The sequence below is a fragment of the Pelobates fuscus genome, chromosome 5 (genome assembly GCF_036172605.1).
Source record: "Pelobates fuscus isolate aPelFus1 chromosome 5, aPelFus1.pri, whole genome shotgun sequence".
Taxonomy (NCBI): domain Eukaryota; kingdom Metazoa; phylum Chordata; class Amphibia; order Anura; family Pelobatidae; genus Pelobates; species Pelobates fuscus.
This window is the reverse complement of record NC_086321.1, coordinates 370,085,602-370,108,400: the sequence shown is the minus strand read 5'-3', so window position 1 is coordinate 370,108,400 and position 22,799 is coordinate 370,085,602. Positions and strand designations below refer to the sequence as shown.

The 22,799-nt window shown below is 41.2% G+C and overlaps 2 protein-coding genes across 5 annotated transcripts in view; one reads left to right on the top strand and one right to left on the bottom strand.

Moving 5' to 3' along the window:
• Window positions 1–10,633, top strand: part of MILR1 (mast cell immunoglobulin like receptor 1) — a 23,579-nt gene extending 12,946 nt beyond the window's left edge. For 2 of the 3 annotated variants that reach the window (XM_063456153.1, XM_063456152.1), the window contains 2 exons: window positions 198–244; window positions 3,031–3,451. In XM_063456153.1, coding sequence (XP_063312223.1) covers window positions 198–241 — 44 coding nt within the window. In that variant the 3' untranslated portion in view covers window positions 242–244; window positions 3,031–3,451. Of the gene's footprint in view, window positions 1–197; window positions 245–3,030; window positions 3,452–10,511 lie in introns of those variants that run through there. The other variant, XM_063456154.1, reaches the window with a different exon arrangement.
• POLG2 (DNA polymerase gamma 2, accessory subunit) lies at window positions 8,154–22,799 on the bottom strand. Of its 2 annotated transcripts, XM_063456151.1 has the most exons (10): window positions 22,747–22,799; window positions 21,598–21,732; window positions 20,917–21,477; window positions 16,803–16,926; window positions 14,180–14,285; window positions 13,756–13,929; window positions 13,389–13,526; window positions 13,010–13,090; window positions 11,725–11,825; window positions 8,154–8,346 (listed from the first exon to the last, which is right to left on the bottom strand). In XM_063456151.1, the coding sequence occupies exons 3-10, from the start codon at window positions 21,407–21,409 to the stop codon at window positions 8,181–8,183; spliced, it is 1,383 nt and encodes a 460-aa protein (XP_063312221.1). In that variant the 5' UTR covers window positions 21,410–21,477; window positions 21,598–21,732; window positions 22,747–22,799; the 3' UTR covers window positions 8,154–8,180. The 2 variants fall into 2 exon arrangements, with proteins under 2 accessions (XP_063312221.1, XP_063312220.1); XM_063456150.1 differs by lacking the exon at window positions 21,598–21,732 and having other exon boundaries at window positions 22,747–22,795.

Below are 22,799 nucleotides of genomic sequence, written 5' to 3'. Positions count from 1 at the left end.
ATAAAGGGTGGTGGAATAATGCTGCTTTGTCTCAGAACACTACTTCTGTAATTATAAGAAAGATTTGGGGTGCTCTGTGGGTGGCACTGGCAGTTTGTAAGGGAAATAAAGTGTGGGAACAAGTGTTGATGTACTATAAGTTGAGAGAGAGGATGTCGATGAATTAACAGATCTCTACCTTTTTCTTTTTAAACCAGAAAACACGAACGTAGAATACACTGCTATCCGCAGACACCAGTGACCGGTGAGCAGGGCTTATTGTGATCTTACCAGTTTAGAATACAATTGCATTAAGATGCACCTATGCCATAATCACAAAGAAAACAACAACAACACAAATTTAAGAAGGAAACTCTAAACACCATCTCCACTTTAGCTTAATGAAGCAGTTTTGGTGTATATATCATGCAGTTTCGCTGCTTAATTCTCCACCATTTAGGAGTTAAATCACTTTTGTTTCTGTCCATGAAACCCCAGCCACATGTCCCCTGGCTGCGACGGACACAGCCTGCATGAAAAGAAGAATGGTTTCGCTTTCAATCAGATCTTACAGTGGATATAATTACTTCTCATCACCTGCTCGCTTAGTTAAAAACCTTGATGACGCACAGGTGGCTGCTGCTTGATGTGACAGGCAATTAACGCAGCAAAGAGATAAGAATTCACACTGTGTTGTAAAAATGAAACACACCTCACAAGCAGGGAAGGTGTTATTTAACTCCTAAACTGCAGTAAATTGAACAGTGAACCTGCAGGGACATAATTCATACACCAAAACAACTGTTACTTAATTAAATGGTTTTGGTGTAGAGTGTTCCTTTAAGTATATGATACAGGCACACAATCTGTTGACCAGTGCTGGCTTAACTTGGCAAATCGGGGGGGCGGGGCCTGACCGCCGGCGGGATCAGACACGTTTTGTCTGAGCTCCCGCTCCGAGTTCCAAAAACCGGAGCAAATTGAAAGATAACCGCGACCAGCATCCCCTCCGACGTCCACACAGACCCCCAGCTACTGGGGTGAGCACGGATATCACATGGGAACCGGTCCGGTACTGACAGTAACCCAGCTGGGCTCGGAGCACGCTGGGGCTTGAGCCGGGAAGGGACGGCCGCTCTCCCGGGTCTCCAGACCGGCAGCGCGCTTCCCCCCCCCCCCTCTGGACCGGGGGGGTTATCCCGGTCTGCAGAGGCACTATCCAGACCAGCGCACTAACCTGGGCTCAATCAGCCGCTCCGGCGGGGAACATCCCCCGTGCGCAACTCCACAAGATGGCCGCCGCCATGTGCATGAGCTGCCAGAGGGACAGTGCTGAAGCTTGCTCAAAAGTGAGGAATCCAACACAGCTAATGAGAACAGCACCCACTATTAGCCCACCTGCCTACTGCAGAGCAGTAAAGCCTATGGATACTGCAAATGGGGGCATTTAATACACCTGAACGCTGTCAAGTCGCACCCTGACTGCGGAGAGCACTGAGATGGCGCAGCAGAGGGAACTCTCTCACGCTACACACAGACAGGTCACCCGCATACAGCGCAATCACCACGCACGAACCAGCCACGCAAGAGCTAGTCAAAGGCATTGTGGGGCCGGGTGGGAAGCTCTTGCAGACCGCCTATCGCAAAAGGGGACCCCAACATACCACAATCACTATGGACGAAACACCTGCCGACATCATCCGCCAACCGCACAGCCAGCACCATCGGAACAGACCTGAAAGGCAGAGATACTCAGCCACCAGGTACACACCTCGCAAACACCAGCTCCTTGCAACAGCCAAGACCAGAGAGGCCACAGCACACAAGCACCACCAGGTACAAGACTCATCCCCGGCTGCTGAAGCAGACTCCTGCCACCAGGCTGCGGGCCTTAAAATCTGGAGTTGGCTGAGTGCCTGATATAAAATGGCTAACAGTGTCCAACAACTACGTTAAGTTCCACTGGGACACATGTTTCCTTTGACTGCCGTGCGGTCAAGTCTAATTTTTGTCTGCCGCGGACTCTTTACTGCAGCTGAACATGGTTTGCATTGGTCTCCTACGTTTTTCAGTTTACTGATCTTTGCCTAGTTTAATTCTGTTTTATTTAAGCCTCATTAACATGTATAGTATAACCTCATTAACATGTATCCTATAACCTCATTACCATGTGCAGTTCCAAGGCAAGTCAAACGTGTTAATACAGCAAACAATGTGTCCCAGCAGCACTTGTTCATTGGCAGACAGAGTACCTACCCACACCACACCTAGCTAAGGAATATAGCAAAGTCATGAAGCGCACACAGCCTCAATATCTATTGTATAAACACTACTGTACAAGCCATGTTCTTCATGTCCTTTGTCACTCCTCTGTCTACCCCTTCTTACCACACAGGCTAAGCAAGTTTACTCACACTAACATAGGAATCTGCTGACGAAAAGCTGCTTTCCCTATAAGAAAAGTGATTCCCAAGTCTAGATGTAACACATCAGCTTTACTCACCTAACTATACTATTAAAGCGAAGTACAATTATTCACTTTGTTATAATTTACCTGTCACTCACCACGTCTTGCTTAAGCGTTTTTCTTTAACCTCAGTGCAAATCGTTAGACGTGAATGTATTGCATGACTTACTCTTTATCTAAAAATGTGCAAAAACCTGAATGTCACAACTGTGTAACGTTGTCATGTCACCAATCTTGCATATGCTATTGTGGCACTGTGGGATGCTTATGTTCACTTAAGCACACAAAAATAAAGAATTTATAAACTTGGCAAATCCACTTTATTTTTTTAAATATATATAACCAAGGGGTTCAAGCAGGTCTCTCCCAGGCGGATGTTCGCTCAAGATAGTAGAAACAACAGTTTTAATACGGCCTATGCTGGATTTATTTAGATTAACTTAAAATCCGTTTGCCAAGGGACAAACAGTGACTATTGAAAGACTGCAGTTAATGTCGGTAGTTTACTAATTATTTTGCGGAAGTAGTTTGTAAAATTAACTCAGAGGCCATTTTCTAAAATCCTTCTTTAATATGTTTCACAGGTTTTTGGCAGCGGTGATATACTGTTCAAGAAAATTGCGCACTTTGGAAACATGCATAGTTTCCTTTAAGGTTGTATCACGGTTCCGAAGCTGAAGAAGTCCGTTTTCTAGCGTGCTTTCACTCACCAGCGCTGTGAATAAGATCCCCATCTCATCGTACCTGCAGAGTGACAGGATAAAGAAACTTTAATAGACACGAGGAGGTTGGATTTGTTTCCTGTGATAATGTTACAAAAAATAAACCTCTAAACCTCAGTCCACTTTGCAAGTTGATATAGGATAAAAACCTTCTCCCATCAGTACCATTCTGAGAAGCAAGAATTGGTCATAGATTGTTATTGTGCAATTCCTAGTGTATGTGGATACATAAATATCACTATAATTGTTTATCAATACATACACTGAAAAACTTACTGGTGCTAACTTGTATGATGCTTTGTGCAAATATGATTTGATTATTATTTTTGTAATTCTTTATTTAAAGAAGAAAAAAGATGGCAAGGTAAAAGATCACATCAAATACATATGCAAATAAAGCGAAGTGACACTTAGAATGTCAAGCAAGTGATAGAGCGCAACAGTATGTGAGCTGCAGGATGCTCGAGTACATATGCCAATAAGTTTATACAGCACTTAGCATGTCAAACAAAGGATAGAACGGTAGTGTTAGATTAGGTCGAAAACCACTCTAGCATCTGATATCATACCTCACATATCGAGGAGAAAATGAAAGCAAATAGGGGGACACATGGGTAAGGCCATTTCCAAAACAGTGAGCCCTGCATACCCCAGGGAGTGTACTCCATACCTTATAGAAGGATGCAGCAGTATGATGTAGGGAAGCGGTACGTTTGTCCATCTGCGTCTTATCTTTAAGTTTAAGGATGACTGCCTTTAAACATGGGGGGAAACACACAGCCAACATTTTTGGCAAGAGCTCTATGGACAGCAAGAGTTATCCTAAACAACAGCTTGATCTCAAAAGATTTAAGAACCTCAACTGGATTTGATAGAAGAAAAGTCCAGGGATCCATCGGAATAGGCGGAAAAAGTGCTGCCACACACAGGCGATGTACCAACTGCCAAAATGAGATTAATCGTCGGCATGTCCACCACAGCAGAGGTCTGAGGGAGTTCGCCCCATGCGGTGGAGTATGACTTACCATTTAAAGGAACACTATAGTCACCTAAATTACTTTAGCTAAATAAAGCAGTTTTAGTGTATAGATCATTCCCCTGCAATTTCACTGCTCAATTCACTGTCATTTAGGAGTTAAATCACTTTGTTTCTGCGTATGCAGCCCTAGCCACACCTCCCCTGGCTATGATTGACAGAGCCTGCATGAAATAAAAACTGGTTTCACTTTCAAACAGATGTAATTTACCTTAAATGATTGTATCTCAATCTCTAAATTGAACTTTAATCACATACAGGAGGCTCTTGCAGGGTCTAGCAAGCTATTAACATAGCAGGGGATAAGAAAATCTTAATTAAACAGAACTTGCAATAAAGAAAGCCTAAATAGGGCTCTCTTTACAGGAAGTGTTTATGGAAGGCTGTGCAAGTCACATGCAGAGAGGTGTGACTAGGGTTCATAAACAAAGGGATTTAACTCCTAAATGGCAGAGGATTGAGCAGTGAGGCTGCAGGGGCATGTTCTATACACCAAAACTGCTTCATTAAGCTAAAGTTGTTCAGGTGACTATAGTGTCCCTTAGCACCTAGCATATGGAAGATAGTTCCAGTCTACAGGAGAGGTCATGGAGGAGTACAGCATCAATATTAAGCCTTTGATGATTCCTGCAGACCTAGAACATCAATATGTGCCAAACCTCTAATAGCTATTGTGTGAATGTCAGCTTTCTCATCAAAACTACAGAACTGTATCTGTCTCGAAAAATAAAATCAGAGGTGGTTAGTGCGGCACTAGTTTTCAGATCATCAAAGGGTATGTATGGAATAAATCCCCGAGTAAATCAATGTTCAAAGTGATACGGAACCATTCCAAGTGTGAAGTCTGTCCCTGGGGGAAATATCAGAAGTCAGTTTACATCTTACAGTGCACTTGTCAGAGATTCTCACGGAATTAATAATAGCTGGGAATTGTGTAATCAGGAAAGGACGATGATTGTTTGTGGGGGAATAATGCTGCTTTGTCTCAGAACACTACTTCTGTAATTATAAGAAAGATTTGGGGTGCTCTGTGGGTGGCACTGGCAGTTTGTAAGGGAAATAAAGTGTGGGAACAAGTGTTGATGTACTATAAGTTGAGAGAGAGGATGTCGATGAATTAACAGATCTCTACCTTTTTCTTTTTAAACCAGAAAACACGAACGTAGAATACACTGCTATCCGCAGACACCAGTGACCGGTGAGCAGGGCTTATTGTGATCTTACCAGTTTAGAATACAATTGCATTAAGATGCACCTATGCCATAATCACAAAGAAAACAACAACAACACAAATTTAAGAAGGAAACTCTAAACACCATCTCCACTTTAGCTTAATGAAGCAGTTTTGGTGTATATATCATGCAGTTTCACTGCTTAATTCTCCACCATTTAGGAGTTAAATCACTTTTGTTTCTGTCCATGAAACCCCAGCCACATGTCCCCTGGCTGCGACGGACACAGCCTGCATGAAAAGAAGAATGGTTTCGCTTTCAATCAGATCTTACAGTGGATATAATTACTTCTCATCACCTGCTCGCTTAGTTAAAAACCTTGATGACGCACAGGTGGCTGCTGCTTGATGTGACAGGCAATTAACGCAGCAAAGAGATAAGAATTCACACTGTGTTGTAAAAATGAAACACACCTCACAAGCAGGGAAGGTGTTATTTAACTCCTAAACTGCAGTAAATTGAACAGTGAACCTGCAGGGACATAATTCATACACCAAAACAACTGTTACTTAATTAAATGGTTTTGGTGTAGAGTGTTCCTTTAAGTATATGATACAGGCACACAATCTGTTGACCAGTGCTGGCTTAACTTGGCAAATCGGGGGGGCGGGGCCTGACCGCCGGCGGGATCAGACACGTTTTGTCTGAGCTCCCGCTCCGAGTTCCAAAAACCGGAGCAAATTGAAAGATAACCGCGACCAGCATCCCCTCCGACGTCCACACAGACCCCCAGCTACTGGGGTGAGCACGGATATCACATGGGAACCGGTCCGGTACTGACAGTAACCCAGCTGGGCTCGGAGCACGCTGGGGCTTGAGCCGGGAAGGGACGGCCGCTCTCCCGGGTCTCCAGACCGGCAGCGCGCTCCCCCCCCCCCCCTCTGGACCGGGGGGGTTATCCCGGTCTGCAGAGGCACTATCCAGACCAGCGCACTAACCTGGGCTCAATCAGCCGCTCCGGCGGGGAACATCCCCCGTGCGCAACTCCACAAGATGGCCGCCGCCATGTGCATGAGCTGCCAGAGGGACAGTGCTGAAGCTTGCTCAAAAGTGAGGAATCCAACACAGCTAATGAGAACAGCACCCACTATTAGCCCACCTGCCTACTGCAGAGCAGTAAAGCCTATGGATACTGCAAATGGGGGCATTTAATACACCTGAACGCTGTCAAGTCGCACCCTGACTGCGGAGAGCACTGAGATGGCGCAGCAGAGGGAACTCTCTCACGCTACACACAGACAGGTCACCCGCATACAGCGCAATCACCACGCACGAACCAGCCACGCAAGAGCTAGTCAAAGGCATTGTGGGGCCGGGTGGGAAGCTCTTGCAGACCGCCTATCGCAAAAGGGGACCCCAACATACCACAATCACTATGGACGAAACACCTGCCGACATCATCCGCCAACCGCACAGCCAGCACCATCGGAACAGACCTGAAAGGCAGAGATACTCAGCCACCAGGTACACACCTCGCAAACACCAGCTCCTTGCAACAGCCAAGACCAGAGAGGCCACAGCACACAAGCACCACCAGGTACAAGACTCATCCCCGGCTGCTGAAGCAGACTCCTGCCACCAGGCTGCGGGCCTTAAAATCTGGAGTTGGCTGAGTGCCTGATATAAAATGGCTAACAGTGTCCAACAACTACGTTAAGTTCCACTGGGACACGTTTCCTTTGACTGCCGTGCGGTCAAGTCTAATTTTTGTCTGCCGCGGACTCTTTACTGCAGCTGAACATGGTTTGCATTGGTCTCCTACGTTTTTCAGTTTACTGATCTTTGCCTAGTTTAATTCTGTTTTATTTAAGCCTCATTAACATGTATAGTATAACCTCATTAACATGTATCCTATAACCTCATTACCATGTGCAGTTCCAAGGCAAGTCAAACGTGTTAATACAGCAAACAATGTGTCCCAGCAGCACTTGTTCATTGGCAGACAGAGTACCTACCCACACCACACCTAGCTAAGGAATATAGCAAAGTCATGAAGCGCACACAGCCTCAATATCTATTGTATAAACACTACTGTACAAGCCATGTTCTTCATGTCCTTTGTCACTCCTCTGTCTACCCCTTCTTACCACACAGGCTAAGCAAGTTTACTCACACTAACATAGGAATCTGCTGACGAAAAGCTGCTTTCCCTATAAGAAAAGTGATTCCCAAGTCTAGATGTAACACATCAGCTTTACTCACCTAACTATACTATTAAAGCGAAGTACAATTATTCACTTTGTTATAATTTACCTGTCACTCACCACGTCTTGCTTAAGCGTTTTTCTTTAACCTCAGTGCAAATCGTTAGACGTGAATGTATTGCATGACTTACTCTTTATCTAAAAATGTGCAAAAACCTGAATGTCACAACTGTGTAACGTTGTCATGTCACCAATCTTGCATATGCTATTGTGGCACTGTGGGATGCTTATGTTCACTTAAGCACACAAAAATAAAGAATTTATAAACTTGGCAAATCCACTTTATTTTTTTAAATATATATAACCAAGGGGTTCAAGCAGGTCTCTCCCAGGCGGATGTTCGCTCAAGATAGTAGAAACAACAGTTTTAATACGGCCTATGCTGGATTTATTTAGATTAACTTAAAATCCGTTTGCCAAGGGACAAACAGTGACTATTGAAAGACTGCAGTTAATGTCGGTAGTTTACTAATTATTTTGCGGAAGTAGTTTGTAAAATTAACTCAGAGGCCATTTTCTAAAATCCTTCTTTAATATGTTTCACAGGTTTTTGGCAGCGGTGATATACTGTTCAAGAAAATTGCGCACTTTGGAAACATGCATAGTTTCCTTTAAGGTTGTATCACGGTTCCGAAGCTGAAGAAGTCCGTTTTCTAGCGTGCTTTCACTCACCAGCGCTGTGAATAAGATCCCCATCTCATCGTACCTGCAGAGTGACAGGATAAAGAAACTTTAATAGACACGAGGAGGTTGGATTTGTTTCCTGTGATAATGTTACAAAAAATAAACCTCTAAACCTCAGTCCACTTTGCAAGTTGATATAGGATAAAAACCTTCTCCCATCAGTACCATTCTGAGAAGCAAGAATTGGTCATAGATTGTTATTGTGCAATTCCTAGTGTATGTGGATACATAAATATCACTATAATTGTTTATCAATACATACACTGAAAAACTTACTGGTGCTAACTTGTATGATGCTTTGTGCAAATATGATTTGATTATTATTTTTGTAATTCTTTATTTAAAGAAGAAAAAAGATGGCAAGGTAAAAGATCACATCAAATACATATGCAAATAAAGCGAAGTGACACTTAGAATGTCAAGCAAGTGATAGAGCGCAACAGTATGTGAGCTGCAGGATGCTCGAGTACATATGCCAATAAGTTTATACAGCACTTAGCATGTCAAACAAAGGATAGAACGGTAGTGTTAGATTAGGTCGAAAACCACTCTAGCATCTGATATCATACCTCACATATCGAGGAGAAAATGAAAGCAAATAGGGGGACACATGGGTAAGGCCATTTCCAAAACAGTGAGCCCTGCATACCCCAGGGAGTGTACTCCATACCTTATAGAAGGATGCAGCAGTATGATGTAGGGAAGCGGTACGTTTGTCCATCTGCGTCTTATCTTTAAGTTTAAGGATGACTGCCTTTAAACATGGGGGGAAACACACAGCCAACATTTTTGGCAAGAGCTCTATGGACAGCAAGAGTTATCCTAAACAACAGCTTGATCTCAAAAGATTTAAGAACCTCAACTGGATTTGATAGAAGAAAAGTCCAGGGATCCATCGGAATAGGCGGAAAAAGTGCTGCCACACACAGGCGATGTACCAACTGCCAAAATGAGATTAATCGTCGGCATGTCCACCACAGCAGAGGTCTGAGGGAGTTCGCCCCATGCGGTGGAGTATGACTTACCATTTAAAGGAACACTATAGTCACCTAAATTACTTTAGCTAAATAAAGCAGTTTTAGTGTATAGATCATTCCCCTGCAATTTCACTGCTCAATTCACTGTCATTTAGGAGTTAAATCACTTTGTTTCTGCGTATGCAGCCCTAGCCACACCTCCCCTGGCTATGATTGACAGAGCCTGCATGAAATAAAAACTGGTTTCACTTTCAAACAGATGTAATTTACCTTAAATGATTGTATCTCAATCTCTAAATTGAACTTTAATCACATACAGGAGGCTCTTGCAGGGTCTAGCAAGCTATTAACATAGCAGGGGATAAGAAAATCTTAATTAAACAGAACTTGCAATAAAGAAAGCCTAAATAGGGCTCTCTTTACAGGAAGTGTTTATGGAAGGCTGTGCAAGTCACATGCAGAGAGGTGTGACTAGGGTTCATAAACAAAGGGATTTAACTCCTAAATGGCAGAGGATTGAGCAGTGAGGCTGCAGGGGCATGTTCTATACACCAAAACTGCTTCATTAAGCTAAAGTTGTTCAGGTGACTATAGTGTCCCTTAGCACCTAGCATATGGAAGATAGTTCCAGTCTACAGGAGAGGTCATGGAGGAGTACAGCATCAATATTAAGCCTTTGATGATTCCTGCAGACCTAGAACATCAATATGTGCCAAACCTCTAATAGCTATTGTGTGAATGTCAGCTTTCTCATCAAAACTACAGAACTGTATCTGTCTCGAAAAATAAAATCAGAGGTGGTTAGTGCGGCACTAGTTTTCAGATCATCAAAGGGTATGTATGGAATAAATCCCCGAGTAAATCAATGTTCAAAGTGATACGGAACCATTCCAAGTGTGAAGTCTGTCCCTGGGGGAAATATCAGAAGTCAGTTTACATCTTACAGTGCACTTGTCAGAGATTCTCACGGAATTAATAATAGCTGGGAATTGTGTAATCAGGAAAGGACGATGATTGTTTGTGGGGGAATAATGCTGCTTTGTCTCAGAACACTACTTCTGTAATTATAAGAAAGATTTGGGGTGCTCTGTGGGTGGCACTGGCAGTTTGTAAGGGAAATAAAGTGTGGGAACAAGTGTTGATGTACTATAAGTTGAGAGAGAGGATGTCGATGAATTAACAGATCTCTACCTTTTTCTTTTTAAACCAGAAAACACGAACGTAGAATACACTGCTATCCGCAGACACCAGTGACCGGTGAGCAGGGCTTATTGTGATCTTACCAGTTTAGAATACAATTGCATTAAGATGCACCTATGCCATAATCACAAAGAAAACAACAACAACACAAATTTAAGAAGGAAACTCTAAACACCATCTCCACTTTAGCTTAATGAAGCAGTTTTGGTGTATATATCATGCAGTTTCACTGCTTAATTCTCCACCATTTAGGAGTTAAATCACTTTTGTTTCTGTCCATGAAACCCCAGCCACATGTCCCCTGGCTGCGACGGACACAGCCTGCATGAAAAGAAGAATGGTTTCGCTTTCAATCAGATCTTACAGTGGATATAATTACTTCTCATCACCTGCTCGCTTAGTTAAAAACCTTAGTTAAAAACCTCGCTTAGTTAAAAACCAGAACCAGCCATGGAATCGGGGGTGTCTGAAACACACAGAGCAGTCCAGGCATGATGTTCACCATGACGCTGTACACACAGCCCACCCAGAAGATGGCAGGTTCATTCCAGTTCTCTATGTCCCTTTTTAAGGTTCTAATTTCCAGATAAGGAGGTAAAGTGTAGGTGAAAGGACTCTGACAATTGTTTACAACGGGACGTGAATTGAAAGGGGCGATTAGATCTTATTAAGAGTTAAATCATCTTCTAGTGGCTGTCATACAGACAGCCATTAGAGATACTTCCGTATCACTAACAGAGTAAAGCTTGGATTCGTGGTGCTTACCGCGCATGCCATCAAGTCCTCTATGCTTTCTCTGTGGTGTTAAAGGAGTCAGAGAAGTAAATTGCACAGAGGGAGTCCCAGCACTGGAAATAGGTAGGTGAAATCTTTCTTTTATTATTTCATATGGTAAACAGGTGGGATGGACACTAAAGCACTAGGAATAAAAGATTGGATTCCTGATGCTGCAGTGACCCTTTCATTTTCAATCCAATCTTACAGCAGAGTGTGTTTAGGATCAGCACTTCACAGTCATCTGACCCATGCCCAGTGCCTGAATGGAACAAAGCCACAAAATGAGTTTTTCCACCAGTCGAAGAGCAGTGCAGGAGCCCTGTAGAAGGTATTGATAATTTCTTCTCTACATTTTCTTTTGCAATGAAAAATGAAATATACAATTTGTCTATAATACAGCCTGATTCCTAAATAATTAATTTACCTCTGGCATGTTTCAGGCCTACCTTGTAAACAATTTCTCCAGAGGCACATGTGAGGTTTCCAAATATCCAGGCCACACGGAAATACCATTTTCCCGCAGCTCGCTAGCCATTCCTTGGCAGACCTAAAATGTATATCTAGGTCAGGGAATTTTCTTACAACACTCACACATATCTTCCTATAACAGATTGCTTGGTAAACAACATTAAAAGTTATCGGTCAGAACATATTGATCATTTAAAATGCAATCATACATGTGTTGTGTTAGATATAATATCCAGTGTTTGGGAAAATAACTAGATACAGAATGTTCCTCCATTGAGACACTTCCTAAATTCTTATGGTTTTTACAGTAAATCGTAAGAACACAATAAAAACTGTTTTATTTATTTTTGGGAAAAAAAAAAAAAAAAAAAAAATCGGTGAACATGATTATATAAAATGGTTCTTTAAAAGTCTGAACTTGAAGACATGAATGCCCTGAAGTGCTTTAACTCGGTGTCCACACCTTAATACTCCAAAGTGGACACTAATGGTATGATCACTCCTGTTCAGAAACCATATTTAAAAGGACTCTCCAGTGCCAGGAAGACAAATCGTTTTCCTGGCACTGCCGGTCCCCTCTCCCTGCCACCTCCAATCCCTGGTTGCTGAAGGGGTCAAAACCCCTTCAGTAACTTACCTGAGGCAGCGCCGATGTCCCTCGGCGCTGCTTCTGGGTCCGCCCACGCTCCTCCCCTTCACCACGTAATCCGGTGGGGGAGACCGATCACGCCCACCGGCGGGGGAGACCTAATGCGCATGCGCAGCAATGCAGTGCATGCGCATTAGACCTCTCCATAGGAAAGCATTGAAAATGCTTCCAATGCTTTCCTGTGGGGATTTTAGCGACGCTGGAGGTCCTCACACAGCGTGAGGACGTCCAGCGACGCTATAGCACAGAAAACCTGTACTAGAATCTTGGAAGTGCCCCCTAGTGGCTGTTTAGTAGACAGCCACTAGAGGAGGAGTTAACCCTGCAATGTCATTATTGTAGTTTATGAAAACTGCCATAATTACAGTTGCAGGGTTAAGGGTACTGGGAGTTGGCACCCAGACCACTCCAATGGGCAGAAGTGGTCTGGGTGCCTGAAGTGTCCCTTTAATAATCAGGGCTACCCTCTTGGTATGGTCCTAGGATGTACCCATAAGAGGCAGCTCCCTAAAAAGAAAACACTTTGCATAGGACGTGAAGCGTATCAATTGTATGTCACAGAGACACAGATCCTCCAACAAATAGCCCAATATTGTCAGACAACTTTTACGAACCAGTCTTAACTCCACTGCTGGTCCCTTCCCCATGTCCACAGCCACTTTAAAGGGTGTCAATGCTGGATGAAACTTTAAGACCTAAAACAAAGAACAAATTCTGGGGTTTGTTAACTAAACCAGAGTAGTGGAGAGGTAAACAGAATGCAAATGTAAAACCAAAATATCCAAACTGGAATTATAGCACAGCTGGCTCACGTAGGCATTTCAACAATTCACGTCTACTGCGACTCACGCAGGCATTTCAACAATTCACGTCTACTGCGACTCACGCAGGCATTTCAACAATTCAATGTATCGTGAGTCTACCCTCCACTGTAATAAAAGCAGTGAATACGAACTATTAGAGGATTAGTAGGTTATATCAGCGGCAGCCCACCTGCCTTCTTAGGTCCTTTGTCTGGCGTGAGGTCTCTGGCAGCTGGAGGGCATCAGATAGGTACGCCAACAAACCACGCTCCAGATTCCCGCTCACCCACAAAACGTACGGAATCACAGACTTCCTCCCATCTCGACCCTGGAGAAACACAGGTTGCAGAAATCAGCAGGATTCATCCCACATTATATTACATTATTTTTTTTTGGGGGGGGGGGAGGTGTTATTTAATTACAAAAGAATTACACAAAAGGGACATTTATTAATCAATTTCAAGCAATATAAAAAGGGTTGAGCTTTAAAATATGCCTTCTAAAAATTATATTAAAACGATTATCGGAAACTTCGTGATTACAATGCGATGTCTTACATGCAGTTGGGTATTGTTCCCAGGATACATCTGTAAGAGGGCAGAGTCATCCATACTGCAAAGGCTTTCGATTGGTTCCTTTCCCCAGGGAAAGCGATACTGTATCTCAGACACTTTCCTGCCCTGGTCATCTTGATGGTCGCTGGTACTGAAGCTGGATGGACTCTGAGCGAACTGAGGGGGGAAAGAGTTAGATCAGGTGAATACAGATTAAATAAATATGTGACTAATCTTGGCACCACAGGTGCATCTTGCGAAATGTAGTTTAGGAACATATAGGTTCTAGATTTCGTAATGACTGTCCTTACATGGAGACTCAATGAAGCTGTGACAAGTGTGACATTATCAAGGTGCCCTAAATCCATCCTGACGCACTCACTAGCCATCATTCTGCATGGCACCAATTAATCCTTTACAGACTCACCTTTTGCCACCACTGCAGTCTGTGACGCAGCCAGTAATCGCGCCATTGGCTGGCAGTTTTTGCAGAGCTGAACCAGGTCAGGGATGCCAGTGTCTGTTCTCCTATCCTTCAACAAAAACAGATCCACTACATCAGATTCCTTCACCACCAAACGTTACTTTATTACAGCTATTGCTCATTTAAGGAATGTATTCCATCACACAGGAGCCCTATCAGCAAATCACTACAATACAAATGCAGGTCTGTTTGTGTGTGTTGATTTGGAAATTATCTACATCTGCAAGTTATCATTAGGAGCACACTGTGTTTTGGAAGTAATCATTTTAAGTTTGGTTTTCCTGCACAATTTAATACTCTTAATTCGGTCTTTATCTTTATTTATACATTTTGTTTTACTGCATTCTATTTTCATGTCACTGTTGGGTAAATGTAGGGAATATTTCAAATTGTGGGATTTAATTTGTGGTTAAAAAACTTTATACGACAGTCTCTGCTGTCTCAATAACAAAGGATTGTAACCACATCTTTAGATACTCTGAAGGAGTTGCACTCCTCTTTTTTATTTTAGTTTTAGGTTCAGATTGTGCCCTGAAACAAGGTACGGTTAAATGAACACTCCAAGCAATACAACTACAGTGCGCTGTAGTGGTTATGGTACCAGGAGTACCCTGACACCCACCATTGTAAGTAATCAAACCAGTTTTGCACATTTTGACTTGCTGAAGCTCTCAGCCAATAAGCTAAGCCCTGCACAGGTATTTGTCAGAAGGCAGGTAATAAGTCAAACAGTTACAAAAAAAAATATGGTATGAAAGCTTATAAAAGGCAGGGGGTGGGAGGAATAGGGCAGTTCTGGCACTATAACCACTACAGTGAGGTGTAATTGTTATGTTGCATTACTGTATAGAGACGCTATGTATTAAGGGACTCGTGATGAAATGAAGATAAGCTTAAAAGGTTTACTTCAATGTTTTTTAATAAAAAGAATATATGTTTTTTTTATTCTGAAAACCCTATTGGGCATTACGATTAGGTACGTCCCCCCACCAAAAAAAACAAAACAAAAAAAAAACCAAAAAAAAAAAACCACATGTAAAAGAAGAGATAACCTACCCAGAATATAACCGAACAAAACTCCCCTCAGTGTATTCCACGCCCTGTCTGACATCATGCCTTCCTCCACGAGGTCCAATCAAATATTCCTCATAGAGAAGCATTTGATTGGACCGATCTTCCCAGCTCAGAAGGCTTGCATGCTCTCTGAGCCAGCGAGGGAGGAGGGAGACGGGGGGCGAACAAGGGAGGGAATGAAAAAAACGAAACCAGAGCAGTATTAAGAAATGTGTGGGGGTGGGGAGGCCTGAAATCAGGAAGACAATGTAGATGCAGTTTGCGATGACAGATGTCCTTTTTGAACGGGATTTACATTATTCAGCCAAGAACAAAGTGTCTAAACACAAATGTGATCATGGTGGTTGGAGAAACCCTTTAAGCTCTAATTATTATTATTACCGTTTATAAAACACAAACATTCTGCAGCACTTTATAATTAGAGAAAGCTTACAATCTACGAGGATTAGAGGTGGGAGGATATACAATGTTAGATGCCCTGGCCAGGCACACTTACTGGTGGGGTGGTGATTCAAACCTGGGAATTCTAACCAGCTGATATGTTAAATGCTAGATGGTCTTGCAGAAAGAGGGATCGTAAGGTAAAGTAGCCTCTGCAATTATCCAGAATATTATGGAAAAAATATAAATATAATTAGGAAATTATACCGAGTGCTCTCCGAGTCATTGAAAACAATCCAAAATGGTATTTTTTTCCCCAGTCATTTGTTTTTATCGTATCACAAACAGGCTGGGATGGGTGTATTTTGTAAGCAAATTAATATTAAATGTGCCAATTTATCATCCTAGAATAGGGGGAAATGTACATAGATTTTGCTTCCTTTCCCAAAAGTCTGGTTCCGTGATTTTCATATCCCGTAAAGAGTAACGACAATGCAAATTCTCTGTATTCTTGAAATCCTACTTCTCTTTAACTGCTAAAAAGGGAAATACATCGTTTTGTCTCTTCTTGTAACTTCTAAAAATGGCACAATTCTTGCAAGAGTATCCTGTACGCAACATTGTATATTTTAAAAAGAAATGAAAAGTTCGAGAAAAAGAGTGAATATGCTTCACGAGAGTTACAGTTAATAGTCAGTAACTGTTACAACAACATTCAATTGCAGTTCGTAGTTCTTGTATCAGTGGCAACACCAGAAATCAAGGTTTGGTCAGCATCTTCTTAGGGACAGAACTGGGAAATGCCTAAACTCTGGTTCTGGAACCAAATCCCCAGATGTTCTACAACTACAACTTCCATGATGCCTTGTCATTCTAAAGGCATGCAAAGACAGGCAAAGTATCATGGGAGTTGTAGTTCTACAACATCGTGGGTTCTAGCTTTTGAGCACCCCTGATCTAGAGGTCTTCATGGACCCATTCTCCAATATTCAGATTGACAGCTATATAGTTACACAAAACTCTGAGTTTAACAATAAACTTGTAGACAGACCGGTCAGCTTATTGCTCTGTTACTTACAATGTTTCTACAATAAGAATGTTTTTGTCTTACCTGGAGACCTTTTTCCCAACATTTTTGTCTGGAATGGGGTTGAAGCATTTGCCAATTTCTGCCAGGCCAAAAGGGAGCTTTTTATTCATCAGGTCCAGACACGAGACGTACTGCTGCAGAGCACCTGGGGGGGGTCAGATACTGCATTGTAACAGGACAGCACTTTATCCAAAGCACACGGACAAAATTAAATTAGGAAATTGGTTTTCTGAATAAGAGGGCTCCCACTTCCACAATAGGTGTGTGAAATGTTTACATTTGGTTTTATTACACCTCACACAAAACAGATTTGTTCAATTTAGGGGATAAGTAAATATAGTTTTAAAAAGCCCAGGAAGTGACAGTCCCCCGTTAACACATTTAAAAAGAGAGGTGATATTCCAAACTGTACATGGCACTTCTCTATCAGATAATTGTAGCGGCAGAATTGTCATTACGTACTCTATAAAATGTGAGTAATCCGTGATGCATTTGTACTCTCCCCAGTCACTTCCTTAGCACCACCTTATCCTCTGCTGATACTGCCAAAAAAACGACTTAAATTTCAATAAAAATCCAAAACTTGGTAACCATTCAGTCACTATGTTTCCTATTAAACAGACTATGTCTTAAGATTTCTACATCAGAAGAGGTAAGGAGAAATTGTGAGCATGCAAACTGCAACCAGTAAATATAAATCTGTCTTTGGGCAACCCTTGAAAGAAGCGATAACACATTTTTCCCATAGAAAACTCACAGAATGCTCAGACAATAAAGCAGCTCAAGCATCATGTGAGTTGTACTGCAGTGGCAGATATCTGTTCATTACTGAAACAGTGATGGGTAACCGTGACAATTTAGACCAATTTTGTCCCTACTTGCTTGTTCCTATACCCTAAACTCATTGATTGAGGGGAGAAAATGCTGTAGACCAGGGGTGCCCAAAAGGTAGATCCCCAGATGTTTTTAAACTACAGCTTCCATAATACATTATCATTTTCGAAGGGCATGCAAAGCATTGTGGGAGTTGTAGTGTTACAACCGATAAAGTACAACATGACGGATAATTTCAGTCATATGTTCTCAAGGAGTTAATATAAAGAAATTAGTATTTTTCCCAGAATGTGTGTGTATGTAAGGGTTTATATGTCAGAGCCTGCATGATGGTAGCGTGTACAGTGCTCAGATTGTGAACACAGGAAAAATAGAAAAAAATAAAGTGAGCCTTTTAAATCCACATTTTCACCTCCCACCATATTAATAAATATAAAACACACAAGTAAAAAAAGCACCCAACATGCTGCTTTATCTATCTGTGGGGACATCTAGTGGTTGAAAATGGGTAGCGCAAGAGTTATGTCATGAACCAGCAAAGTGAATTCTAAATATAATGAGCACTTGAGTAGCCAGGGCTGCTGCATAATTCACATTTTTTATTGTATAGAACAGCTGACTACACTGGTCTGAATATAGAGGAGACTCATAAAAAGATAGGGAGCGGACAAATCTATGCAAAAATCAGAGAGCAATCTATAGGATCTGATTTGAAATCACAATTTAGGTGATAATCCTTGAGTATACAGCAATTTGTGAAGCAAAACAAGTGATTTGTCTCTATACATTTCCTTTTAAGCAATTGGCTGAGCATGTTAGCATCTGCATGTACATTTACATATGAAGAGTTTATGATTCATTTTCATTAACTAATAGCACTTTTCAAGACAATTTATCAATAAATATATATGTCAGTTATGTTCCCCTTTCTATACATAATACACTACTTGAGAGCTGTCGACTCTAGTGGATCTCTTTGTAAAAATCACTATTTGGTTTAATAATGGATTTGTTTAGAATTTTTGTTACGTGTTTTGTTTAGTACCATAGACACTTGGTGATAATCTGGTTTGATTTTTTTATGGTGCAATAATAAATGTTCCGTTTCAAAATGGCAATTGTCTATGTGTGGTTCCCTCAATAGATCCTGCAATAACACTCCAGTCTCTTTAGTTCAATGGTTCCAGATGTTGTTCGGGGTATTGGGGGATTAAGAGTGTTGTTTTGATGATATAGTTCCGGGGTGCCCAGTAGGTAGCTCCCCAGATGTTTTAAAACTAAAGCTTCCATGAGGCTTTACCATTCTAAAGGCATCCTAAAAGTATGCAAAACATCATGGGAATCTAACATTTTGGGAACCCCTGATATAGCTCAACCTCTTTGGCTTAACAATTTGACGTTTAGAGAATCAACTGCATAGACATCTGGGAGTTAATTTGTCAAATTGTTGAAAATTAACAAAGGAAATACTAGTTTTGTAAAAATTAGGCCAAGATTAATAAAAATATAAAATAAAGCTGAGAAGGCAAATACTTCCAATTCAGCTATCTTGGCTTCAAATGTGCAATTCCCCAAGTTTAGTAACTAGCTCCTTAAATAATTCTTGTCACGCAAAATGACTTTCCCACAATAGACCAGCAACTGTTTTGCACAGTAGAGAAGCTCTGCAACCAGCATGCATGCATAACCCCACGATCTTCTTCAAAGACAAGATTTCCTCCACCATAGCAGGCCAACCATTATACACCAGAACCACTACAGTGGAATGCTAGATTACCCCAGATTATGGTGTACGTTTATAAATGAGGATAAAGAGGAAGTTAAAGGAACACTATAGGGTCAGGAACACAAACATGTATTCCTGACCCTACAGTGTTAAATCCAACATTTAGGTGGCGTGTCCCCCCTTAGAAGAGGTTAAAACTCACCGTATTTCCAGCACCGCGCAGGTCCGCCGGCGCTGACCCCGCAGCCAATCTACCTACTTGGTGACATCATCAGAATTTACGATTTTTAGCCAATCCAATGCTTTCCCATAGGGAAAGCATTGAATTGGCTGAAATCGGCAATGAGGTGTGATGGGGCGGGGCCAAATACAATTTTGGCAAATCAGCACATCCTCTTAGAGATGCATTAAATTGATGCATCTCTATGAGGACATTTCAGGGTCTCCATGCAGAGGGTGGAGACGCTGAACGGCAGTGCTGTGCCCCAGAGAGCACCTAGCAGCCATCTGAGGAATGGTCAGTGGAGGTATCCCTAGGCTGTAAAGTAAACACTGCCGTTTTTTCTGAAAAGGCAGTGTTTGCATGAAAATGCCTGCATATAATGATTATACTCACCAGAACAACTACATTAAGCTGTAGTTGGTCTGGTGACTATAGTGTCCCTTTAAAAGAACCATGCAAAAGTTGCGCCACACGTGTGATTTAGACCCTGCTCCAGCTCATCTTAGATCTGCATGCATGGAAACACTCGTCCCAGCCCTCACAAAAATAGTGCAGTGTTCACTTAAATCTGGAAACTTCTGGATCTTATAAAACAGGGCTTGACAAATCCCGGGCGCACGTCACCGTGGTGACCAGGAATTTTCTCCTGGCGCCTGGGATTTGTGAGCCCGTTCCCTCTGGAATATGACATCAACTCTTTGCCTTGCTCAATCATAGAGGCACCTTACCTAAAGCTAAATCTCACAGGGAGAAAAGGTGCTATACAAATTATTATTATAATATTTATATAAAAATCTAAAATGATGGTCAATTTACTATAAGTATATAAGATACAGTCACTGATCAGGTCACCCACTCTCTAGAAACACATAAAACGTGAATTCTATAGGACAGCAAGAATTTTAAAAACAACACTGTAACGTTCCTTTTCCTTTGGTTTTCCTGAAGAAAGAAATATAGAAGCCCTATGCATTAAGGGAAGTTGCCACACAATCTACACCGCATAATCTGACATAATGCATTCACTATGAGTTACATTCCAAACTTTAGCTATCTTGGCTATCTTAGCCTGAATATTAGAATTTTGTTTTCAATTCACTACAAATAGTTACTTAGGGTAAACAGTTATTGTGGTTTAATGAATAGTGTGTGGTATAACATAATGCCAGTGCAAATTCAAATATATGGAACACAGTGCACATACTGTGTTCGAACACATAGAATTCTGCTGCACAATATTAAAATGCATCAACATATATTATACATGTTATAATGCCACATTACCAAACGGCTATTCGCAATTTCTCTAATTACACTGGAAAATTCTACAGGTTTCATGGAAACATGCTTACCCCAAAGAAGATCTTCTCTCAGAACCCCATTTTGTCTGATTGTATTTTCCAGTAGAGGGACTGGTTTGTCTTGAGTGCAGTCTTTATCCTGGAGATGTGATTTCCAAGACTCACTACATATTGTTACCAATGGATTTTTCGACGCATGGGCTTGTAAAGGAATATGATACAAGGTATCAATGGCTAAAACCTCTTCTCTATATAAGACCATTGAGTTCCACCACTGAGTCACAAGGTTTTTCTTTAGCTCTTTCCCTAGAGGTCCTAAGCTATGGAATCCTTGTAGAAGGGATGTCTTGGTGAGATTGTCTCCGCTTATAAAATGTCTCCGCTTGCACAGAACAAAAATAAATTCTTCTGTAGAATGGCCAGTGTTTCCTCCTGAGCATCTTCTGTGTTTCAAAGAAATTAGATTCTTGAAGAAATGTGAAGTCACTATAGCATGATTATTATACCGTTTCCATGTACATCTTCCTATACCAGGAGCTGCCATGATTACTGTTCAACAAAGAGAAAGGATCTTTTAAAGTTAGCATATTCAGTGAAATATATAATGAATTCCTGTGAAGAATAAAGACAATAGCAATAAATATAAAACACTATTTGAACAGTAAGCAAAGTTGTAGAAGCACTGTCTGACTCACAATTATAGTTTCCACGACGTTCTGCATTTCATCTTACCTGTCAATGCTTCCTCAGTTTGATGTATAGCACAAATTGTATATTATCAAACTTTTTACAGAATCCAGTTATCTGCATACGTATTTTTCTCAATGATTATTACACGCACAGGAAGTACTTACTCTTTTTTTCCCACTGAATGTGAAGGCTTGCCATCAGAGAGTTTTGAATGCCATGTTATTTAACTATTGCAGTCATGGTATTTTATTCAATTACACGTGGAAATGTTACACCGTCCAGCTCTGTTAATACCTGGTTTTAGCAGAATTAGCCATTTTTTTTTAAAATGAGAAATGTGCCAAATCTAATTGTTCTATAATTGTACAAGATTAATAAATTACACTGCAAAAGTTATTTACTAAACTATGAATTGCCAGGAATTCAACCTAAAAAAAAAAAATATCAGCAAAGTCTGTCATGTTTCTGGCTCAGCTTGTCACCCTTACGTATAAATACACAGGTCATAGTTACAATGTGGGATCCAATCTACTGTTAATAAGTGTTCATTTTGTCAACTAACAATTTTTGTCGACTAAAATTTTTGAGATTTACTTGACTAAAACTAAAACAATTCAGATGACTAAAATACGACAAACTAATACGGCTTTTTAGTCAAAAGACTATGACTGACTAAAACTAGATTTAAATTTGCAGCACAAATTAACACTGCTACCAATTAAACATGTCCTGTTCTACTTTCATCCCCCCTCCCTAATCACCACAAAAAACCCAGACAAGAACAGTTTCAGAATAATCAGTCATTCCCTGTGGGATTTATTAATTAAATAGCAAATTGTAATCTTTCTGAAAATCAAATTACAGCTCGGTAACAGTAACTTACTGGGAAAAAAAATCCGCTTATATTTACTGGGTTCATTTACTAAAGTTCAGGGTGCACAAACTAAAATCCATACTGCAAAACTGAAGCTAAAGTCGTAAAGCTGTGACTATAGTGTTGGTGAAAGATTAAAAATACCAATAATAATAAGCTATTGAACTAAGAAACCTTCACACATTGATAGTCTACCACCTGCATAGAATCAAACTAATGGATTCTTAATCCTGAATGAGAATTTAACCCACATAATGACAAATGAGAGGCATGTGACACAAACTTGGACTCTCCAGGTTATTCATGCATATTCTGACCTTATCTGATGCCTTGTCCCTCCATGTGATATCCAAGCCTCGCTGTGAGCGCC